Genomic DNA, 22,426 nt, shown 5'->3' with positions numbered 1-22,426 from the left:
TTGGCATGAGAGATATTGCTTTGCATATTCTTCATGCCAATTGAGAAGATTTTTATTATTAACTACAAACAAAAGTATTCAAGGATTGGAAGCCTCACCATTCCTGATGGGAAATGAAAAAGATGTACTGACATCTAAAGGCAAAGATTTAGCTGGTAATCTATGACCTAAGCAACAAGTGGTGGATGGAAAGACTGTAGAAGACTCTGCAACTTGCTGAAGGAATGACATGCATAAGTTCTTCAGCACTTGTGGCTCAACACCCAAGGCTTCAACCCATGTGTTCCAAGAATGACCCAGGGCAAAGAGGCAGTCAATTTTCAAAGGTTGGAACACCTCCTCAACAATATGATATGAACCTCTTTGATTCCATTAGCAGGACTTCTGTCTAGCCTACTACCAACTCTGATTAGCCAGTGGGTCAATTACAGAACCCGTCTCAGTGAGAGTTAGCCTTAAGGTCAAAAACTTCAAGACAGAAGTCCCCTGAGAACCAATACCTTTTATGTAATACCATTCACTTAACAAATTTTCATATCGATGTAATGTTTCTAAATATTTTGCTGGGATCTTCCCAAACTTATGGCAGGAAAATCTCCATAGAATTTTAGGATTATTATTGCATGTTAATAACTTCATTCTAAAACATACAGGTTTGCTTCTGATGACACTAGCTGATGTCTTGCTATTTGTGGTGCCTTGCCATGCACACATTATTTTGTGTACCCTACATTAAAAAGCACATAACTTCTTTGTAAAACCAACTTTTGGGGGCTGTTTGTAGTTGGACACGATGTTGCATAAGTGCAAGGACTTCTTCCTTTCTTGTCAAATAATCTAACTGTCTTTTTATAAAGATTACTATGGTGGGTAAGAGTCATTGCCAGGGTGAACATTTAAGTCCAAGCTAATTGCCTTTGAAATGACAATGGTGAGGTACTCTCTTCAACCACTGCAGTCCTTGTAGGGAAGGAAGACACTCCTAAAGTGTGTATGAAAAGACACCCAGGACTGGTTGCTGCCATTCACTTTTTTATGCTTTGTTACAGAATTTTGATACAAAGGAATTTTGCTACTCCATGCCAAGGCTAGACAAGCCATTTCATTATTAGCCATGCAGCTGTAGACCTGGAATCACGTGTGGGGCAGCTTATGAGAGAGCAGCAAATTTCTTTCCCTGATCATTAAACCTGAAAAGTTTTTGTAATGGTTTAGTAGTTTTATGGTCACCATCATTGATGCTTTCTTTTTATTCCACATTATTAATTTTGCTAAATCCCATTGTAATTAATTACATTCATCTCACATTGAATTCTGATCTGGGGCTTCAAAAACGGTTGCAATCATTGCACTAGAAGGCAGTCTTGTTCCCTCAGTCCCTACATTGATTGAATGTAGTCACTCTCTGAATTACTTTCAGTTCAATTTATCTTAATATTCTTGGTTATCTGGTTATTGGTGGACAATTACGTCACAGTAATTCACTGATCTTCAGACCCATTCGTGGTAACTGAGTTGTGTATTAGAGTCATAGTCAGGTTATGTATCCAAATCTCGAGAGCATGGTAGATGTTTCAACCTAGAAATGAGAGTTATTATGTCCTACATGTAACTCTCGGTTTGGCTAGCAGCTTAATGTAAGGGATGATAGCCCCTGGCCTGGCCAAACTTAAGAAATCTCGTTTGGGTGGATGCTGCATGATGTGTCCCCTGTTACAAATCAGTACCCCGAAATAACAAACAGTACACAATATGTGATTAAATAATTGAGCTTTATAATTCTTAATTTGATGATATGGTTAGTAAAGAAATAAAAAATGAAAAGGGCCCATTCTCATGAGACAGTCTAATATGCATCGTTGGAGCTCACTGATAAGGCCGTTCGTCCAAAATCAACCTCCTCCGATCGTTGCTGACCTTCGGCCCCTCGCACCAAGTCCACTCTGTCCGGCTGTCTACCAACTCTCTCCAATCGCGACTTCTCTCTTCGACTCTCTCCGGTAAAAGACTGCGAATCCCTGGCTCCCAGACACACAAGAAAGAACAACATCCCGCTCATTGGCTAACATGCCCGGTTATCTCTAGTCATAACCCAAACATTGCTGCTACAGAGAAACCATTACCTTAGCAGTGGAACATTACAGGGAAGCCATTACATGAGCAGTGAAACCTTACGGCGATTTACATCCTCATGACGTTGAGATAATTTGCCAACCCTTCCTGCAAAACTCAAAGCCCAATCCAGGTGGACAAGGCAGTGACATAGCTCCCCAACAGAGTAGGGGTCACATTCTGTTCCCCCGGCGCTACATAGGCCAGCCTATCCGGTGGTCTCCTAATTTTCTGAGACCTCCTCACCCCCTCACCTAACTCTTCAGGTTCAGATGCTACTGGGGATACTTCCAGTCTACCTGACAAGGCCTCCCCCGATCTATCATTTATGCCCACCTGCAACTTGGAGCCCTCTGTCTCATGGCCAAGCCCTGCTTCCTCCCCTGCAGAGTCCCGCTGCAACCCAGGCTGACCACAGATAGTTCCCCCCACCCCCCGCACTTCACCTGACTCAGCGGGAGAAGGGCTGGGAGTCTCTTCCTCAATCAATGGGGAGTTAGCGAAAGGCAGCATATACCACACATCCAGGTCCTCATCCTCTGAATCAGCATCTCTCTCAGGGACGGGGGCTGGCCTAACCTCGCCTGCTCTGGGCCCTGCAGTCGCCCGCGTTATCGCAGAGTCCTCTTACTAGGTGTAGGCTCCAAGTCAGGCTCTGGACCTACCTGCACCTCTTGTCCCAGGGGCAACAGGTGGTTCCGATGGAGAATCTTTACAGGCCCATTCCCATCCTCTGGTTTCACCTGGAAAACTGGTAGGTTTGGCATTTGACTCTCCACCACATAGGGCATAGCCGCCCAGCAGTCAGCTAACTTATGCTTTCCAGGTAGCCCCAAATTCCTAATGAGGACTCTGTCTCCCGGCAGGAATTGGGAGAACCTCACCTTTTGATCATACCTCCTCTTATTTCCCCGATTCTGCTTGGCAGCTGCAATCCCAGCTAATTCATAAGCCCTTTTCAGCTCTCTTTTCATATCAGACACATACTTCAGATAAGTCTTCGGGCGTAAGTTATCCTCGTCTGTCCCCAAACAAAGGTAAATGGGCAATCGCGCCTTGTGCCCAAACATCAAATAATATCTCGAATACCCAGTAGCTTCATTTCGTGTACAGTTGTAACTGTGAACCAGATGCCCAATATATTGGCATCACTTGCTCTTCTTGCTGGTCTCCAGGGTCCCGAGCATGCCTAGCAAGGTCCCATTAAACCTCTCTGGCTGGGGACCACCCTGTAGGTAATAGGGCGTGGTCCTCGACTTCTCGACTCCAAGCACGCCCAGTAACTCATGGATGAGTCTGCTCTCAAAGTCCCGTCCCTGATCACTATGTATCCACCTGGGAAGGCCATAATAAATGAAATACTTCTCCCATAATAGTTTTACCACCGCAGATGCCCTCTGGTCCTTGGTAGGAAAAGCCTGAGCTTATCTGGTGTAGTGGTCTGTGATGACTAGGATATTCATCGTGTTGCTGGCATTGGGTTTTGTTGACAGGAAATCCATACACACCAGGTCCAGGGGCCCTGAACTTTGCAAGTGGGACAAAGGAGCTGCCCGCGTAGGCAGTGTCTTCCGCCATATGCATCAAATGCACGACTTGCAGTATTCTTCGACCTCCGATTTCATCCGGGCCCAGTAAAACCGGTCTCTGAGCAATCCATAGGTCTTTTCCACCCCCAAATGTCCAGAATCATCATGAAGTGGTTTCAACGCAATCCTCTGATACTTCTTGGCCAGAATCAGCTGGCAACGCCGAGGTCAGTCTGGGAGTGATGTGACCTGGTGTAAGATCTGGTCTTTCAACTCCAACCGAGGCTATTCTCGCCGTAATGGAGGCATCAACGCATGTTTCCTCTTCTCCTCCTGAGCCATGTCTCCCTTTTTGACAGCTGCCCAAATGGTACCAATGCCCGTATCATCTCGCTGAGCAGCTGCCACTTCCCCAGAACTCAATTCCGGCAGCTGATTTGTCTTCAGAGCAGTCAGGTTACAGTAAACTTGGGGAATGGCGTCATCAGACGTTCCCAATTGATCCACCGCTCGATCCTGCCCGTCCTTTTCCTCTGCCTTCACAGTGATGGCAAACTGACACATGGCCTTCACCCCTGGGGCAGGAACGCTCTCCCGCTCCTTGTCCCTGACCAGTCCCTCATGTGCCCGTCGGGACAAAGCATCAGCATCAATGTTCTGGCTCCCCGCCCGGTATTTCAGGCTGAAATCATAGGCGGACAACGCTGCCAACCACCGATGGCCTGTGGCATCCAGTTATGCTGAGGTCAGGATATAAGTTAGAGGGTTGTATTCCGTCCTCGCCTCAAACTTGGCCCCATAGATGTAGTCTTATCTACCACCGCCCATTTCAACGCCAGAAATTCCAACGTGTGTGGGATAGTTTCTCTTGGAGGGCAACAGACTCTGGCTGACAAATGCAATGGACCTCAACTTGGTGCCCTGATGCTGATACAGGATGCCCCCTAAACCCTCCCCGCTAGCATCTGTGTGCAGTACATACAGCAATCAGGGGTCCGCAAAGGCCAGCACCAGAGCCTGGGTCAGCAGCCCCTTCAACGACTGAAAGGCCTCCTCACATTTTGCATCCCACCTTAGTCCAAAGGGCTCCAATGGGCTAAGATACTCTCCATCTTGCTGTCCATTTCTCCCCCTCCCTTTCTTTCCCAAGGGAGGGTAACCGCACAGAAGCTGATTCAATGGGTGACTCACTTTCGCGTAGCCTTTCATGAACCTCCGATAGTAACCACAGAACCCAAGGAACAAGCGCAGAGCGCTCACTATCTGGGGTCTTGGCCAAGTGGCAACTGCCTCGATCTTAGCTGGTAATAGCTACCCCATGCCCTGAGACTATGTGCCCAACATAGCTAACAGATGTTTGGTAGAACTGGAACTTGTCCAGGGAAAGTTTTAACCCTTCAGCTTTCAGGCGGCCCAGCACCTTCAGCAGCCTCGCTCCATATTCTTCCAAGGTGGGTCCAAACACTATGAGGTCATCCAGATATACCAGTACCTCAAGCAAATTCATATCCCCCACTGTCTTCTCTGTGACCTGCTGGAAGGTTACAGGAGCTCCTGAGATGCACTGGGGCATCCTTTCGAACTGGAAAAATCCCAGGGGACATATAAATGCTGTTTTCTCTTTGTCAGCCTCACTCATGGGGATCTGGTAATATCCACTCCTCAAGTCCAGCACACTGAACCACTTTGCACCACAGCAGGCCAGTGCGTCTTCAGTCGTTGGGACAGTATACTGGTTAGGGACGGTGTGCCTGTTCAGAGTCCTATAGTCTGCACATTTCCATACCTTCCCATTCTTCTTTTGGGCCACTACTATTGGGGACTCGGTGATGATCCCAACTTCCTTCAACTTACATAAACACTGCCGAACGTCTTCCATCTCTGCAGAGGCCAGTCGCCACGACCTTTCTCTGACCTTTCTCTAGATCAATCACACTATCTGGCTCTTGGAACAACCCACATCAAACTCATCAGTGGAAAAGACACCTTCCAGCTTCAACATTTTCTCTACCAACCTCGTCTTCCAACCCGCAGGAACCGGGGAGTCCCCGAAGTTGAATGACTCAGCAGTCAACTTCCACCTTTTTCCAATAGTTTCTCCCTGGCGTGTCTCACAGAGACACAAGACATTACTGTCACTGGGAACAAATGCATCCCCTGGGTGAAGGTGACCTCTCTCTTCGTAGTGTTCCTGATAGTTACTGCCATCCTGTTTGCCTGTACAACCGAGGGCTTCTGCAATTTGGGCCTCACCAGTACCCCAGCAGGAAATTCAGACTCCCCCTTGTGGTCTTCCGGAGTATCTACTAAGAGGGCTTCGCCCTCAGGCACTCCAGGAAATTTGAGTGTCCCCATCACTCTTGCTACTTCCCCGGGCAGTACTACCATTGGCTTTGACTGGGTGAACCACACAGTCCCTCGTCTAAATTCAGTACCTGGCCTAATGCAGCCACGCACTTCCTCAAAAGCAGCTCGAAACCCCGGGTGCACAGAAAGCTCTCACCAGCCTTCTCCTTGCAGGCCCCCATGAGCCTCCGCACGCAGGGAATGTTGGTCCCCACCAGAATTGAAACGCCGCCTTTCTCAATAGGGTCCGGACAAACCAGCAGCAATGTATCAAGGACCTCAGACACTCCCATATCAGCCTCCAAGAACTCCAACTTCATTGACAAATAACCATCATACCAATAATCACTAGCACTAAGTCCCCAGATCTCCAGTGCCCTGAATGGGGTCAAGGGTAAATGCTTCATATACCAGTTGTAAAACAATCGGTACAACAACGTGACCTGTGACCCGGTGTCGAGTACGGCTTTAGCATAAATACCTGCTATCCATAGTGACACACTGGAGCATGGGTCCACTAAGCCTTCAGGAACTGGGCCTTCCACTTTCCAGGGCTCCTTAGTACATTGTTGGGAACATGTTCCCCCAGAGACACCAGGCCTGTTCCTCACTGGGTCTCCTCTAAGTTTTCCCAATCAGGGGCGTATCTATGGAAAACAGAGCCTATGGCAAGCAATGAAATTGTGCCCGTGTCCAAACATCTGACACTCATCTTTTAGATAACTTTACCATAATATCAGCTCAAAAATACAAGTCAAGCTCATTAATCTTTTAATTAACAAATTATGGTACTACATGAAAATTATAACTGCACCTTTCTTGCTTACACTGATGCAAATTGGTCTATGATGTGATCAAAATCAGATTTTTCTCTTTCTACACTCAGCAGAGCAAGATCACAGAGTCAGCCTTGACCCATGGAGGCTCTCAAATATGAAAGTATTTGTTTTAACTTGCTGAATGATCTCTTACAGCTGGCAATGGAAACTGCGATATTTAGCATTATCTGAATAGCAATGTGAAGATTGGGGAAGACGCTCTCATCTCCATACTGAACAATAAAGTCAAGAAGCTCTTCAGGTCTTGATATTTTCATGTTGACCCGCCTTGATAGCAACATTCTGCAATCCAAAATTTCTTCATGTAGCTGCTGTCCATCAACATCAAAGCTGCACAATTCGCCCAATTTTTTAAACTTCTTCTTTAGGTCATTACTGTCAGCGCCGTAACACAATCCCTCAACTTCGAGAAGGAACCCAAACTCGGCGTCAGTGTCGTGCAAATGAGCGAACCTTTCATCCATTTCTCTGTGAAGATGGTCGAGTGTTCCCTTCATGACTCTTTCCATTTCCTCCTTAGCTGTTAACTCAGCGTCTCTTTGAGTTCTCATCAGCCATTTGTTTCTTCTGTCTCTGACGTCTTTCAACTTCAATATTCCATTCTTGACGGAGACTAACTCCTTCTTCGAGTGACTCACTGACCAACACTTCTCTGTCATCATAAAAATGATCTCAGAGGGTTTTGAAATCCAGGGCAGCATCGTGGAAGTTCATGCTAGGATCCTGCAGCCTCTTTTGAATACGGTCAATGCGAATGAGTACTTTGTTCCAAAATCCTAACAAAATCAGAAAATCGTAACTCAACATGCAGTTGTACAGCTGCCTTGCATCACTTCTTGTTTCACTGGTCTCGTTTTCACTGTCTATCATGTCCTTGAGAATCTGAAGTACCTCCTCAAGGTACTTGTTAATGGGCTTCACTGCTTCTGTCCTTGCACTCCACCTTGTTTCGGACTCCGACTTAACAACCACAGGCACGACGATTTTGAGTTTTTCCCAGCACTGTGTTGAACGAGAGAAAAACACGTAGAGAGCTTTGATGGTTCCAAAAAATGTGACAACGTTGTATCCTGCTTGGCTGCATGTACACCCACCAAATTGAGTGAGTGATTGTCGTAATTCACAAACACTGCCAGGTTGTTTTTCTCACTTATTCTTTGATGAACACCACTTCTGTGTCCAGCCATCACAGCAGCGTTTTCATAGCACTGTGACTGACAATCTTGTAGCTCCATTTTGTCCTTCTCTAGCTGTTTCAAAATGTCTTCAACCAAGCTCTCAGCATCCTTCTAGCTTATCTGGATAAAACAAAGGAAGGGCTCTCTAACACGAACTGCTTTCCTCTCAAAATCAACTTCCACATACCTCACTACTTCTGACATCTGCTCACGGTGTGCCTGATCAGGAGTCGAGTCGAACATGAGACCATAGTACTTGGCTTTATGAATGCTTCTCAGTAAACTCTGGTGAACAGTGGATGGCATCATATGGATGAATTCGTTCTGGACACCCGGTGAAAGATAAGACGTGGATCCAGGATGACTTTCCAAATGAGTGAGGTGTTCTTTTATGACAGGGTCAAAGATGGCCACTAGTTTCAGTAAGCCAAGGAAATTTCCCACATTGGAGTCATCGTCTAGCTGAAGTGACTCCCTGTGTCCTCGCAAAGCCAGGTTCTGAGTCGCAAAGAATTTTATGCAGTGAAGGATTCTCGTCAAGATATCACGCCACTTCTGCTTTTCCTTCTGTGACTGAAATACCACATCAATACATCCTCTGTTTCCAGCTAAATTTCTTTCCATTTCTTTTCACTGTGTGAAGCATTCCCGATGATCCTTGGCATTTTCATGAACACTAATCCTTTCAGGTGCCTTCCACTGGTTGAATCCGCTTTCCTGCTCCAATGAGGATTGATGGTCTGACCGGGAATAGAGAAGACAACAGATACAAAATGCAGACTTTTTAGAAGGGGAATAGACCAGCCATGAGCTAGTCACTTCCTCACCATGACCATTTCCCAATTTCCTCTTGAACCAAGTTTTGTTCATTGAGCAGTTATTTGTTGGTAGGAAAGGCCCCTCACTGTTCTGGAAATACTTCGAACCCATTATTATTTCTGTTCTCAACACGTCAAGTAGAATTGCTTTTCCAGTATCCTTGTCAAACTTCAGAAGTCCAATGTCATGCTGTTCAATCACTTCTGGTATGACTGTTCGAGGCTCTTTGACACCATCCAGTTCACTAGGTTCAGTGTTGTCAGGTTCAATCTCGTCAGGTAAAATCTCATCAATAAGCTCAACATCACCACCACCACCACCGTCTTCCCCTCCTGTCATGTTCACCTCCTCTGTAGCAGCCTCACTCTTAATCTCGACATACTCGGATTTATCTGACTTGACTTCCTCCTTGGCTTGTGATGTATTTGTACTTGATCCACCTTTGGATTCTAACAAACTAGTAGTAGGTAGTAGTAGGTAGGTAGTAGTCAGTAGTAGGTAAGTTATTGGAGGGAGTACTAAGAGACAGAATCTACAAGCATTTGGATAGACAGGGGCTTATTAGGGAGAGTCAACATGGCTTTGTGCGTGGTAGGTCATGTTTGACCAATCTGTTGGAGTTTTTCGAGGAGGTTACCAGGAAAGTGGATGAAGGGAAGGCAGTGGATATTGTCTACATGGACTTCAGTAAGGCCTTTGACAAGGTCCCGCATGGGAGGTTAGTTAGGAAAATTCAGTCGCTAGGTATACATGGAGAGGTGGTAAATTGGATTAGACATTGGCTCGATGGAAGAAGCCAGAGAGTGGTGGTAGAGAATTGCTTCTCTGAGTGGAGGCCTGTGACTAGTGGTGTGCCATAGGGATCAGCGCTGGGTCCATTGTTATTTGTCATCTATATCAATGATCTGAATGATAATGTGGTAAATTGGATCAGCAAGTTTGTTGATGATACAAAGAGTGGAGGTGTAGTAGACAGTGAGGAAGGTTTTCAGAGCCTGCAGAGGGACTTGGACCAGCTGGAAAAATGGGCTGAAAAATGGCAGATGGAGTTTAATACTGACAAGTGTGAGGTATTGCATGTTGGAAGGACAAACCAAGGTAGAACATACAGGGTTAATGGTAAGGCACTGAGGAGTGCAGTGGAACAGAGGGATCTGGGAATACAGATACAAAATTCCCTAAAAGTGTCGTCACAGGTAGATAGTGTCGTCAAGAGAGCTTTTGGTACATTGGCCTTTATTAATCGAAGTATTGAGTATAAGAGCTGGAATGTTATGATGAGGTTGTAGAAGGCATTGGTGAGGCCGAATCTGGAGTATTGTGTTCAGTTTTAGTCACCAAATTACAGGAAGGATATAAATAAGGTTGAAAGAGTGCAGAGAAGGTTTACAAGGATGTTGCCGGGACTTGAGAAACTCAGTTACAGAGAAAGGTTGAATAGGTTAGGACTTTATTCCCTGGAGTGTAGAAGAATGAGGGGAGATTTGATAAAGGTATATAAAATTATTATGGGTAGAGATAGAGTGAATGCAAGCAGGCTTTTTTCCACTGAGGCAAGGAGAGAAAAAAAACCAGAGGACATGGGTTAAGGGTGAGGGGGGAAAAGTTTAAAGGGAACATTTGGGGGGGGCTTCTTCACACAGAGAGTGGTGGGAGTATGGAATGAGCTGCCAGACGAGGTGGTAAATGTGGGTTCTTTTTTAACATTTAAGAATAAATTGGACAGATACATGGATGGGAGGTGTATGGAGGGATATGGTCTGTGTGCAGGTCAGTGGGACTAGGCAGAAAATGGTTCGGCACAGCCAAGAAGGGCCAAAGGGCCTGTTTCTGTGCTGTAGTTTCTATGGTTCTATGGTTCTATGATTCTAAACTTGTAGCAGGTGGAAGCGACTCCATAGAACGTGTCGAACTACTTGTTCCGGGCTTTTCAAACAAGGGCATGAAGAACTTGCTTGACTTCTTTGCTTCCTCCACCTCCAACTTTTGTCTCTTCTGTCCTTCAGCTCCACTTTCCTTCTTCGTGAAGAAACGTTTCATGGTCTTCTTACACAATGCACTGCAATAAGGCCATCCTAGTGCTTCTCACCCATGATAATCAAAGGCAGATCATACATCTGAAGAAAATTCTTTTTTCACTATCCGAGGATGGCTTGTCTGACTTTAATAGAAACTGCTCAGTGGCGACCCCGCTTCAAGTAGCGCCCAGGGCACGTGCCACACCTTCCATACCTTAGATACGCCACTGTTCCCAATGACTCTCTGTGCTTAGGTACCCAGGGGCTAACCCTCCTTCTAGCATGACACCTGCTGCCAGCAGCCCTCCACATTGTCTGTCCCCTTGGGGAAATCCACCCATCATATGGATGAGAGATAACAGCTGACATATCTCCGTTCTCAAGTCTGCCACAATCTCCTCTACTGCTCCCCAGGGTAGGCAATCTGTGGTCACTTCACCGCAGGGGACTACTACCGAGGGCTGTAGCCTGCTGATGGAGGCCTCCCGCACTTCCAATGTGTTCTCCTCTTCCTGTACATCTCCGAGCTACTCAACAAAAGATGGAGAGGGGCACGTCTTAGGAGACTGTCGGAGACCCCAAGCAATCAGGTCATGGGACTGGGCGCCCCTGGCTATCTGGTCCATCCTTACCTGATCCACCTCAGCTGTCTGAATGACCCCCTCTGCACTACAAGCAATTTAGCTGCCTCTCTAGCCGAAAAATAAAAGCAGAAAGCTTCTTCTCTTCCTCCTGACGCATGTTCTGAAACCCCACCAGGAGCTCCATTGGGCCCGCCCATTCAAACTTTCAACCAATCTCTGTCGTTTTACATTATCAGAGCACTGCCACTCATCTAACAACTGAGAGGTCTGCACCGCCCAAGTCTCATACTCCTCCTCCCCTTTGGGGTGGGCGTAATGCCAGAGAATAGGTGGAGCCTACTATAGCAGGTACTTTGAACCTGATTTTTCCATTTATTCACCTGAGAGGTAAGGGTGGATCCTAACTCAGAATTCTCACTCTACACCGTGGGACGTGAACTAATTAGACATTCCAAATCCAACCACTCCTTCCCCTCACTCCTCAAAAATGATAAGACTCAGTCTTTGAAATCTCTGCCCCCAGCTACCGCTACTTCAGCACTGGTCTGCATTAAAACAAGAGCTGCGCCCACCATTTTATCAAACCTCCGCCCACAATCGCAACTTTAACGGTACTTAACAGTGGAAGTAACAATTCATCCGGAGTACAAATATCTACCCCACTGGTTCAATGCTCAGGGTAATCACACAGCATTCAACGGAATCAATCCCGGACAAACCCCCACAATTGTAACACTCAGTTCAGCTAGCAGCTTAATATAGGGGATGATAGCCCCCAACTCGGCCAAACTTAAGAAATCTCATTTGGGTGGATGCTGCACGGTGTCCCCTGTTACAAATCAGTACCACGAAATAACAAACAGTACACAATGTGTGATTAATCGATTGAGCTTTATAATTGTTAATTTGACTATATGGCTAGTAAATAAACAAAAAAAGAAAAGGGCCCATTCTCATGAAACAGTCTAATACGCATCGTTGGAGCTCACTGATAAGCTGTTCATCCATCATCGACCTTCTCCGATCCTTTCTGACCTTTGGGCCCTCGCTCCACAAGTCCACTCTGTCTGGCGATCTACCAACTCTCTCCATTTGCGCCTTCTCTCCTCATCTCTCCCCGGCAAAAGACCGTGAATCACCGGCTCCCAGACACACAAGAAAGAACAACATCTTGCTCATTGGCTAACATGCCCTGTTACCTCTAGTCATAACCCAAACATTGCTGCTACAGAGAAACCATTACCTTAGCCGTGGAACATTACAGAGAAGTCAATTCATTAGCAGTGAAGCCTTAAAGTGTGTTACATACAGATGGTATAGTTACTGTGTTAAAGAATGATATAAAACTATATGCAAAAATAAGTAGGTACATTTTTAATCTCTATTCTTTGTTTATTTTATGTACGGAATAACATCCTGAATCTGAAGAGGACAGTGTTCTTATGGAAAAATATAACAAAAATGCATCATGCAACAATACAATATTATGAATAAGATCCAAAATTTCCACTCATGAAAAGTATGTGACAGTTCCCAAAACTTGTTTTTGAACAGAATTCAAGAAGGAAATGGAGTCAACGATCAGTTGCACAACGCAGCTCCGAATTCACGTGCAGAGAGATCCCTGGAATTTACCAAGTGGTGTGCACAACCTTATAGCTGCTATTACAAGATTTGTCGAAGGTTTGTATTAAATGATGGTATGTTCTATAATTAACGAGGTTTATTGGAAAGGTAACATGTTTTGGGAAACAGAGTAACTTGAAATCCTGAAGCAAATACTGTTAGAAGAATATTATTACCTTTAACTTTGAAAACAATATTTCTTTATCTATGTTAATTTTACAATTTTTTTTAGTTTTAAACAATTTGTGCTACAATTAAATACCATACAGACAAAATATGTACATGTCATGGGGTGCATCAAAGAAACAGTTGAGAAATAATTTTGACACTATTTTTGCATGCCATTTACTATGAATATTTGCTATGTGTAAGGTCAAATCAATTGGATATCAGGCAAGAGGATATAGTGTTCTTATGTATTAAAGTAACGAAGCAGCTTCCTGCAGCAATCCAATATTATGAATAAAATCCAACATATCCAAAAGACTAGACCTTACATGTGCAAATGTACACAAAAAGAAAACTGGGGGAGACCGTTGTCGCCAACAATGTTTCTCACCCTCTGCATGCCACCTTGGTTGAACAGAAGAGCACTTTCAGTAATAGAGTAAGACAACTGTGCTGCCCCATGAGGTATATGAGGTCGTTCTTGCTCTTGGCCATTAGGCTCTATAATGAGTCAACCTATAGACAGGGAAGTGATGACCCTCCCTTCTGTTAGACTGTTTGAGATAACTTATTTTTTATTCTTTCTTACTTCTCCTAATATTTGTATAACTGTGCACTTGTAATGCTGTGACACTGTAATTTCCTTTGGGGTCAATAAAGTATTTATCTGTCTATCTACGAAGGATGGCTAGTGGGAATAGTTAAGAGAAGCAGCTGGTGCAGGTTTAACCTGAGATTTTGAGACGACCCCTGAGGATGTGGAGGGAGGTTGAAGTATCATCTTAGACAGGTGGCTGTACATAAGAAATAGGAGCAGGAGTAGGCCATCTGGCCCATTGAGCCTGCTCTGCCATTCAGTAAAATCATGGCTGATCTGGCCATGGACTCATCTTCACATACCTGCTTTTTCCATATGACCTTTAATTCCCTTACTATGCAAAAATCTATCCAACCTTGTCTTAAATATATTTACTAAAGTAGCCTCCACTGCTTCATTAGGCAGAGAATTCCACAGATTCACCACCTCATCTCCGTCCTAAATCTACTCTCCCGAATCTTGAAGCTATGTCCTCTAGTTCTAGTCTCCTCACCTACCAGTGGAAACAACTTTCCTGCCTCTACCTTATCTAACCCTTTCATAATTTTATATGTTTCTAAATGATCTCCTCTCATCAGATAGAACATAGAAACATAGAAAACCTACAGCACAATTCAGACCCTTTGGCCCACAAAGCTATGCCAAACATGCCCTTACCTTAGAAATTAACTAGGGTTACCCGTAGCCCTCTATTTTTCTGAGCTCCATGTACTTGTCCAAGAGTCTCTTAAAAGACCCTATCGTATTCGCCTCAACCAGTCTCTGGCAGCCCATTCCACGCACTCACCACACTCTGCGTAAAAAAACTTACCCCTGACCTATCCTCTGTACCTACTTCCAAGCACCTTAAAACTGTGCCCCCTCGTGCTGAATTCAGTCCCAGGTATCTCAATCTCTCCTCATAGTCTATCCCATCATCTCTGGAATCAACCTGATGAACCTCCTCTGCACCGCCTCCAAAGCCAGTATATCCTTCCTCAAGTAAGGAGAGCAGAACTGCATGCAGTACTCCAAGTGCAACCTCACCAGTACCCTGTACCGTTGCAGCATAACCTCCCTGCGCTTAAATTCAATCCTTCTAGCAATAAAGGCCAACATCCCATTTGCCATCTTGATAGCCTGCTGCAACTGCAACCTTTTGTGATTCATGCACAAGTACTCCCAAGTCCCTCTGCACAACAGCATGCTGCAATTGCAGTTGGTCTCAGGGCCTCTGGTGTAGAGACAGGAGAGTGAAAGTCAGTAAGCATGATACCAGTTCAGTGACTTGCACGGGAAAAAATGTAGGTCTGAATATTGGAGTTCAGATTCAGCTGTGAAAGTAAAAAACAGCTTTTATCACCACTGTATTGATACGTAGATAATTGTTCAGGTGACTGTTATACAAGGAACATAATGCATAGTAATCTGTACCCTGGCATGATTGTCTTCGGTGGAAGGAAAAGATAAAATTTGAAATGAAAAATATCAAACATTTAAAACAACTTCAATTCACTAAAGAGCTTGTTAGGAAAAGCTCTAAGTATTTTGTCCTTCTTAATTCATCACTTGCCTAAGTATTCTTGCAACCACATTATTAAAATGATGTAGTTGTATCTAGAACTTAAATCTAAACAAAGGAAACTATGACTATACGAGGGGAGAATTTGCTGTGGTCAGTTTGAAAGGTATGATAATTACTAGTCAATGATTGTCTCTGATATAAATATGTTTTGCTATAAAAATCTCTTTTAGACTGTTACCCTCAACAGGAAAGTGGTCTCTTTATGGTTGGCAGAAGAAACTAAAAGTCAGAATTAAGCAAGAGGCTCCTAGAATTGCTAGAAATAGTATTAGGCCTAAGGCCTCAAATTTAAAGAATGTGGCAAAGAAGGACCAAGAAATTGATACAGAAAAGGAAATGGGACATGAGAGTAAACTAGTGAGAATCATATAATTGATCATAAGAGTTTCCATAATTACATGCCAATAGCAAGAGCAAATATGGATTTCTTGCAGAGATGGGAGTTGATGTCTTTATGTGAGTTGCATCCATAGAAGAGAACAAAAAACTGGGTCTTCAGTATTGAGAAAGAGGAAATTAGCATTTGTTAAAAAAAAGGGAAATTGGTGAGACTAAAGTGAGAACATCTAAGGACTTGATGATTTACACTGCAGAATTGACAATTTTGAATTATTTATTTATTGGTATTTGAAGGAAGACGATTGAGACAACAAGAGTGTCGATTGCCAATCTTAAAAAATCTATAGAATCTGGAATGGACCCTGCAAACGACCTAATTGTGACTACTTACGAGAAAGATGGAAAGAATACAAGATGACCTAGTAATCTGTTCAGATGAAAACAGTAGAAGGAAGAAAGCCAGAATCTATAATGAAGGATGCCATAAGAGAATATCTAGAAGAGAATTTTAGTATTGAGTGAAGTCAACATATTTGACTGAACAATTAGCATTCTTTGAGAATTTGACTGGTGAAATAAATAAGGCAGAATCAGCGGATGTGAAGTATTTTGATTTTTGAAAAGGGCTCACACAGGAAGAAAAGATGAGCATGGTTAACAGGATGCAGAAAGTGAAAATAATTAAGTCATTGTTAGTTCGGAATACTATGAATTGTTGGGTACTTAGCCATCAGCTGTTCACAATCAATATCAGTGATTTGGCCAAATGTCATAATTCCAAGCATGCTTATGATGTAAAACTAGATGGGAATGTGAGTAGGAAGGAGGATGTAAAGAGGGTTCAAGGAGATATACAAGTCCACTGAGTGAACACAATCTCAGAATAAGGGAATTATTTCAATTAGATAGAAATGAAGGAAAATCCCTTCACTGAGAGAGTGGTGAATCTTTGGAATTCTCTCCATTAATGGCAGTTGAGACATTGAAAATAGATCAATAGATATTTAGGTAGTAAGTTAATTGAGGGTTATGTGAATACTACAGGGAAATGACACTGAGGTGAAATATCAGCATTGATGCTAAAAATGACAGAAAACGGAAGAGATAGATGGTCTAATCCTGCTCCTAATTCTTATATTCATATTTTAATTTTAATACCACATAAATAATAGATAATAAAATCACAAATCCTTTAATACATAATTTACATCTGTATCATTTGCAGATGACATCGCATATTTCAATGGATTTGGAAATAAATATTCTTTATGTATGTAGTTTGAAAATAAGCAATGAGACCTTCTCTTTCTGCTCCCCTTCTGTGAACTCTGCTGCCCTCTGATTCTTCGACCATGTCCCCTACCCAGACTTGTTACCACAGCCACTTATCCTTCCTGGGAACCTGTACCCACCAGGCTTCACCTTTCACCTTCTACTAACCTTCTTCCTTCCTGTCCCCCCCCACCACCTTTATATTCTGGTGTCTTCCCCCTTCCTTTCCACTCCCAAAGAAGGGTCTCGGCCCAAAACATCAACTGCTTATTAATTTCCATAGATGCTGCCTGAGCTTCTGAGTTCCTTCAGCATTTTGCGTGTGGTGCTTTGGATTTCCAGCATCTGCAGAATTTATCATGCTTAGAATCAATATATACTTGGTGTAGACATTCCTTTACAGAAATAAGAGCATATTTATATAGTAGACCATAGTATCATAAATGCATACGAACAGGGGAAATTGAAATTTGAATCATTGAATATTTCCTTAGGAATAAATGCTCTCTAAAAATCAATGCTATTTTTTCAAGTAAAAATGAATTTCTGTGTATATTCTGATTTCTACCACTGAATCTAAGAATTTTTGATACATTGCATGATCCTAGTGTACTGTGCAGTTACCAGTTCATGATGTCGTAATATTGGTGTAGCACCAGTTTGCTTGTAACTGCATTTTCTAATGAGGTGTTTTTTTTCTCAGAGGTACAGCAGCGAGTATTCCTGGCTCTTCTTGAAAATACAGGTAATGTGAAAGCCCATTAGATTGAAACAAGTTAATTAATGGTGGTATGTATCTTAGTTTTGCAGTCTGCAGGCAGTCATAAATGGCTCACTCCTGTTACAGGAATATTGGATTAATGTCAGGGTCATCCAATGATCCTTCACTATAACAAGCTATTGCTACTTGAGAATTATTCCAACCTTAACCTTATGTATGTAGCTCAGCTGAATAAAGGATTACAACATTTTTCCACAAAATAGTTAAAATTCCCAAGCAAAATTATTACTATTAATAATACATGATTTCTGATGGAATAATCAATTATAATTGTCACTGAATACCATATATTTATAGTTAACTTAGTCATGTTGAATTGTACATTTACTGACACAAAGAGAAACTGAATAAATTATTTTGTATGGAAGGGACAGTTATGATAACAGTCTTTTTGGCCAGTTCTAATGAAGCTACTGCATTGATATACTGAGCATTGAAATATCAAATCTGCATCATAATTGAGGAATTCAATTCATGATTTGATAGTTGACCTAACTGGATTCTGTTAAGTAGGGAGAGGTGATTTCATGTTTCTTTAGCAACAAATGGTATTTCATGTAAATGTACCAAATTGAGTTCTTGATTCTAGGTTGGCTTTTCATGTTTCATTATGATCTAAGTTTAAAACCAATGTATGATGTGATTGGACAGTACTTTCCTGATTACTTCAAGGGAATAACCAGCTTCAGAGCAGGTATAAGCATATTACCACTTCAGCACAGTGGAGATCAGAACTCATGATGTTTCAAAAAAAGATGCTCTTGAAGAGAACACTGAGATTTTGAGTCAGCGTTATAATTTTTTACTGCTGGCTCATACTGCCCTCTTATAACTGCTAAGTATAAAACACAAAGGCTATTAATTCGTTAATGATCCATTTATTTGCTGTGTTATGAGAAGTGCTGAACTAGCATTATTATATTTTACTAGATATCTGTATGTGAATGTTACAAGCTCTTTGTTTCCAAGTGATATTTATTGACCAATTTGTGGGATATCTCATGAACATCTCTCATGCCACTGTCCCCTTGAATAGTTATAGTAATTCAATCTAATAATATTCCCCCATAAATTTCTTACGACTTTTGTCAAAGTGAAATTCAGGGAATGATGCTGGAGGGAAGAAGAGCAAATAACTTCATCTCCCATAAAATCTGAAACCCATCAATACTTTCAGTAAAAATAAATACTCACCAGAGGATGGAATCTGCAAGGATCGTTAACTTGTCATGGTGGAGGGACTTGTGAGCTCCTAAGATCATGAGAGCAATGCCATCTGAGTTTAGTCATCTGGTGCTTAGCTGCTGGTAGGGTCATCCATGCTGATAAGGTCAAGTGAAAGATTCCAGACAAAGAGTGCTCCAACCAACGCCTCGATGGTGGAGCTAATGGAAGATGATGACACATCACAATGGCAGAAAAAGTGGAGGAAGGGGGCAGCAGTGAAGGATCTTCAGTTTTCTTGCACTCCAGGCCACTGAATTCTGACCCTGATCTGTCAAGGATTGTGACAGCTGCCCATGTTAAACAAAATCATGTGCTGTGTGTTGTCCAGACAACCCCTTAAGAGGACATCATTCTTGACTCTGGTAATCACAGTACTGGAAATAATTTACTCATTGACGCTGTACTGTGACTTAAGCAGCAAAATCAGTTGTGTGTAAGGATGCATTTTTAAAATTGCATTTATTTCCATTTGAAATTCAATAGCACAGAGTCTATATTGCAGTGCAGGTAATCCAGTTCCCACCACAATGTCTGAAAAAAATAAATTCAGCTAATTAAGTAAATCTGGAATAAAAATGTACTTCCAGTGAAGGTGATCATGAAGCTACAGACCTGTTAAAAGCTTAAAGAAGTAAATCTGCCACAGTTGTGCAATATGGCCTGGCTGTGTTTTCAGACTCTCAGAAATCTTAATTGTATGAGACCACCATGACACAGCAAAAAGAAGAAAAACAGACTGCTTGTTTGACATAGGTCAGGTACATCCACTTTCCATTTCTCTTCAGCAACAAATTGGGAGATGTCCCACAGAGTAATGAATAAGCAGAATCATACCTTTAAACCAAAGTCATCATCAGGCCTTTGTTTAGTTATAATCGGGGTTACGGATTATAACTAATAGCATTAGTTATTAGCAGCATTAGCTCTGGAACTCATGGAGTTTTATGCTTCAGGTCAAATACAGGTAAGGAAACCTGATAATTACCAATTCTGGTCATCTGTCCATGAGTGAATCATTACTTCTTCACATTGAACGCCATTTGGAAGAAGGTAATAGGGCATCCTATGTAATCTGGACTTCACTGAGAAAGGTGTAATTGCAATGTTCGTCGTCAACCTGGCCTGATCCCCTATTGACATCAATGGATCTGGGGCTGAGAGGGTAAACAGCTTTAAGTTCCTCAGCATCCACATCACTGAGGACCTCACGTGATCTGTACACACCAGCTGTGTAGTGAAAAAGGCACAACAGTGTCGCTTTCACCTCAGACATTTGAGGAAGTTTGGTATAGGCCCCCAAATCCTAAGAACTTTCTACAGGGGCACAATTGAGGGCATCCTGACTGCCCACTGCCTACTACGGGAACTGTACTTTCCTTAATCGCAGGATTCTGCAGAGAGTGGTGAGGACAGCCCAGCGCATCTGTAGTTGTGAACCTCCCATGGTTCAGGACATTTACAAAGACAGGTGTGATAAAAGGGCCCGAAGGATTAATGGGGACCCGAGTCACCCCAGCCACAATCTAGTCCATCTGCTACCATCTGGGAAATGGTACTGTAGCACGAAAGCCAGGACCAACAGGCTCCGGACAGCTTCTTCCACCAGGCTGTCAGACTGATTAACACTGATTTGAGTGTATTTCTATGTTACATTGACTGTTCTATTTATTATAAATTAGTATGATTGCACATTGCACATTTCGATGCAGACGTAACATAAAGGTTTTTACTCCTCGTGTATGTGAAGGATATAAGAAATAAAGTCATTTCAATTCTGTGACCAACATAAATGAATATGGTAACTCCTGAACAGAGAATAGAGTTCTCAAATGAACCATCTTTTTGAACCATTATGTAGTACCTATTGTTTCTTAATAACTGTTGAGATCTTATCTTGCCAAACAGCTGTATAAAAAATTGTCCAGATTTAATTAGATAATTCAATGTGCAGTTTTTAGTTCACTGCTCTCACCTTTCTATGAAAGCAGATAAAAAACAAAACCCTGGTTGCAATCCTTTGGCAAGACACAAATGAATTCAATATAGAAGACACATGTAGTAAAAAAAAATAAAGACCTGTCTAAAATTTGTTATTTAGTCCTAATCCAGGTAAAATCAAGATTTGCAACATTTCACTGTTTCCCAGTGAGTTGTGGGTGTGGGGTGGGATCTGGTATAAGGACAGCATGATGAAGAGAGATTAGAGTAAAGGACAGACTGAAGAATGAGAACAATAACTTAGGTTGCAGAAAATGGATTGGATAACCTAAAGGTTGAGAGAGGAATCTGACTGAAACTTATTGAATTTTATAAGATCTGGATAGACTGCATATGAAGAGGCTGTTTTCAGTAGTGGGAGAATGCAGGAGCAGATGGCACAGCCTCAGAATACAAGAATGCCTTTAGAACAGAGATAAGGAGGAATTTCTTTAGCCAATCTCTGGAATTCATAGTCAAAGGTGGCTGTGGAGGCCAATTTATTGGGTATATATTTATAGTAGAGGTTGATAAGTTCTTGATTAGTAAGGGTGTCAAAGGTTACAGGGAGAAGACAGGAAAATGGGGTTGAGAAGGATAATAAATCAGCCATGACTGAATGGCAGAGCAGACTTGATGGGTCAAATGGCCCAATTCTGCTCCTATGTCTTTTGTTTACCAGAACCATAAAATGTGGGTAAAAGGTCCAAGGCTTATTTAAGAAAAATTCTATTTAAAAACAGAATTTTGTTTAAACATACTTGAAGGTTCTCTGGTCTCCAAATGATTAAAAACATGCTGTAGAAAATAGTAAGAAAATTTACATAGAGGTGATTTCATCTACTGTAGGTCTTTAAAATTATAAAGGAGCAAAAAATTATTTTCCTTTGTGAGGGTCTTAAACTAGAGGTCTAATTCTAAGACTGACACTAATGCTTGGCGAAGATGCTTATTTTTCAGAAACAGCTCAGGAGAGGAACAAATTGATGTGACAAATTTCAGATGCTGACCATAAATTTTAGGGCTGCTATCACATTTCTAATGTAATTGCAGCAAAGTAGTGCTAGAAATCTGCTAGAGGTGATATTGGGCAAATCAATTCTTCAATGGTACACATAGTAGTATGTTGTCTCAGGAATTGACATTCAAGTTGAGGTAGTAAATTGGAATAGACATTGGATTTGTGGGAGAAGACAGAGAGTAGTAGTTATGGTGACTGGCAGGGCAGTGTGGAGTGTGGGAGGGATCTGGGAATACAGATCCATAATTCCCGAAAGTGGCATCACAGGTTCATAAAGGAAGCTTTTGGCACATTGGGCTTCATAAATCAAAGTATTTGAGTACAAGAGTTGGGATGTTTTGTTGAAGTTGTGTAAGACATTACCGAATTTGGAGTATTGAGTACAGTTTTGGTCACTCAGTGCCCCGCCACTCACTATGTAAGTCCTA

At 42.5% G+C, this 22,426-nt stretch overlaps 1 protein-coding gene across 4 annotated transcripts in view; it reads left to right on the top strand.

Moving 5' to 3' along the window:
• prex2 (phosphatidylinositol-3,4,5-trisphosphate-dependent Rac exchange factor 2) overlaps positions 1-22,426 on the top strand; it is a 407,250-nt gene that overhangs the window by 267,258 nt on the left and 117,566 nt on the right. For all 4 annotated transcript variants that reach the window (XM_072254160.1, XM_072254142.1, XM_072254151.1 and 1 more), the window contains 2 exons: positions 12,980-13,108; positions 17,696-17,737. In XM_072254160.1, the coding sequence (XP_072110261.1) occupies positions 12,980-13,108; positions 17,696-17,737 (171 nt within the window). The remainder of the gene's footprint in view (positions 1-12,979; positions 13,109-17,695; positions 17,738-22,426) is intronic.

The sequence above is a fragment of the Mobula birostris genome, chromosome 1 (genome assembly GCF_030028105.1).
Source record: "Mobula birostris isolate sMobBir1 chromosome 1, sMobBir1.hap1, whole genome shotgun sequence".
In the NCBI taxonomy this organism is placed as follows: Eukaryota; Metazoa; Chordata; class Chondrichthyes; order Myliobatiformes; family Myliobatidae; genus Mobula; species Mobula birostris.
This window is presented reverse-complemented; position numbering and strand designations above follow the sequence as displayed.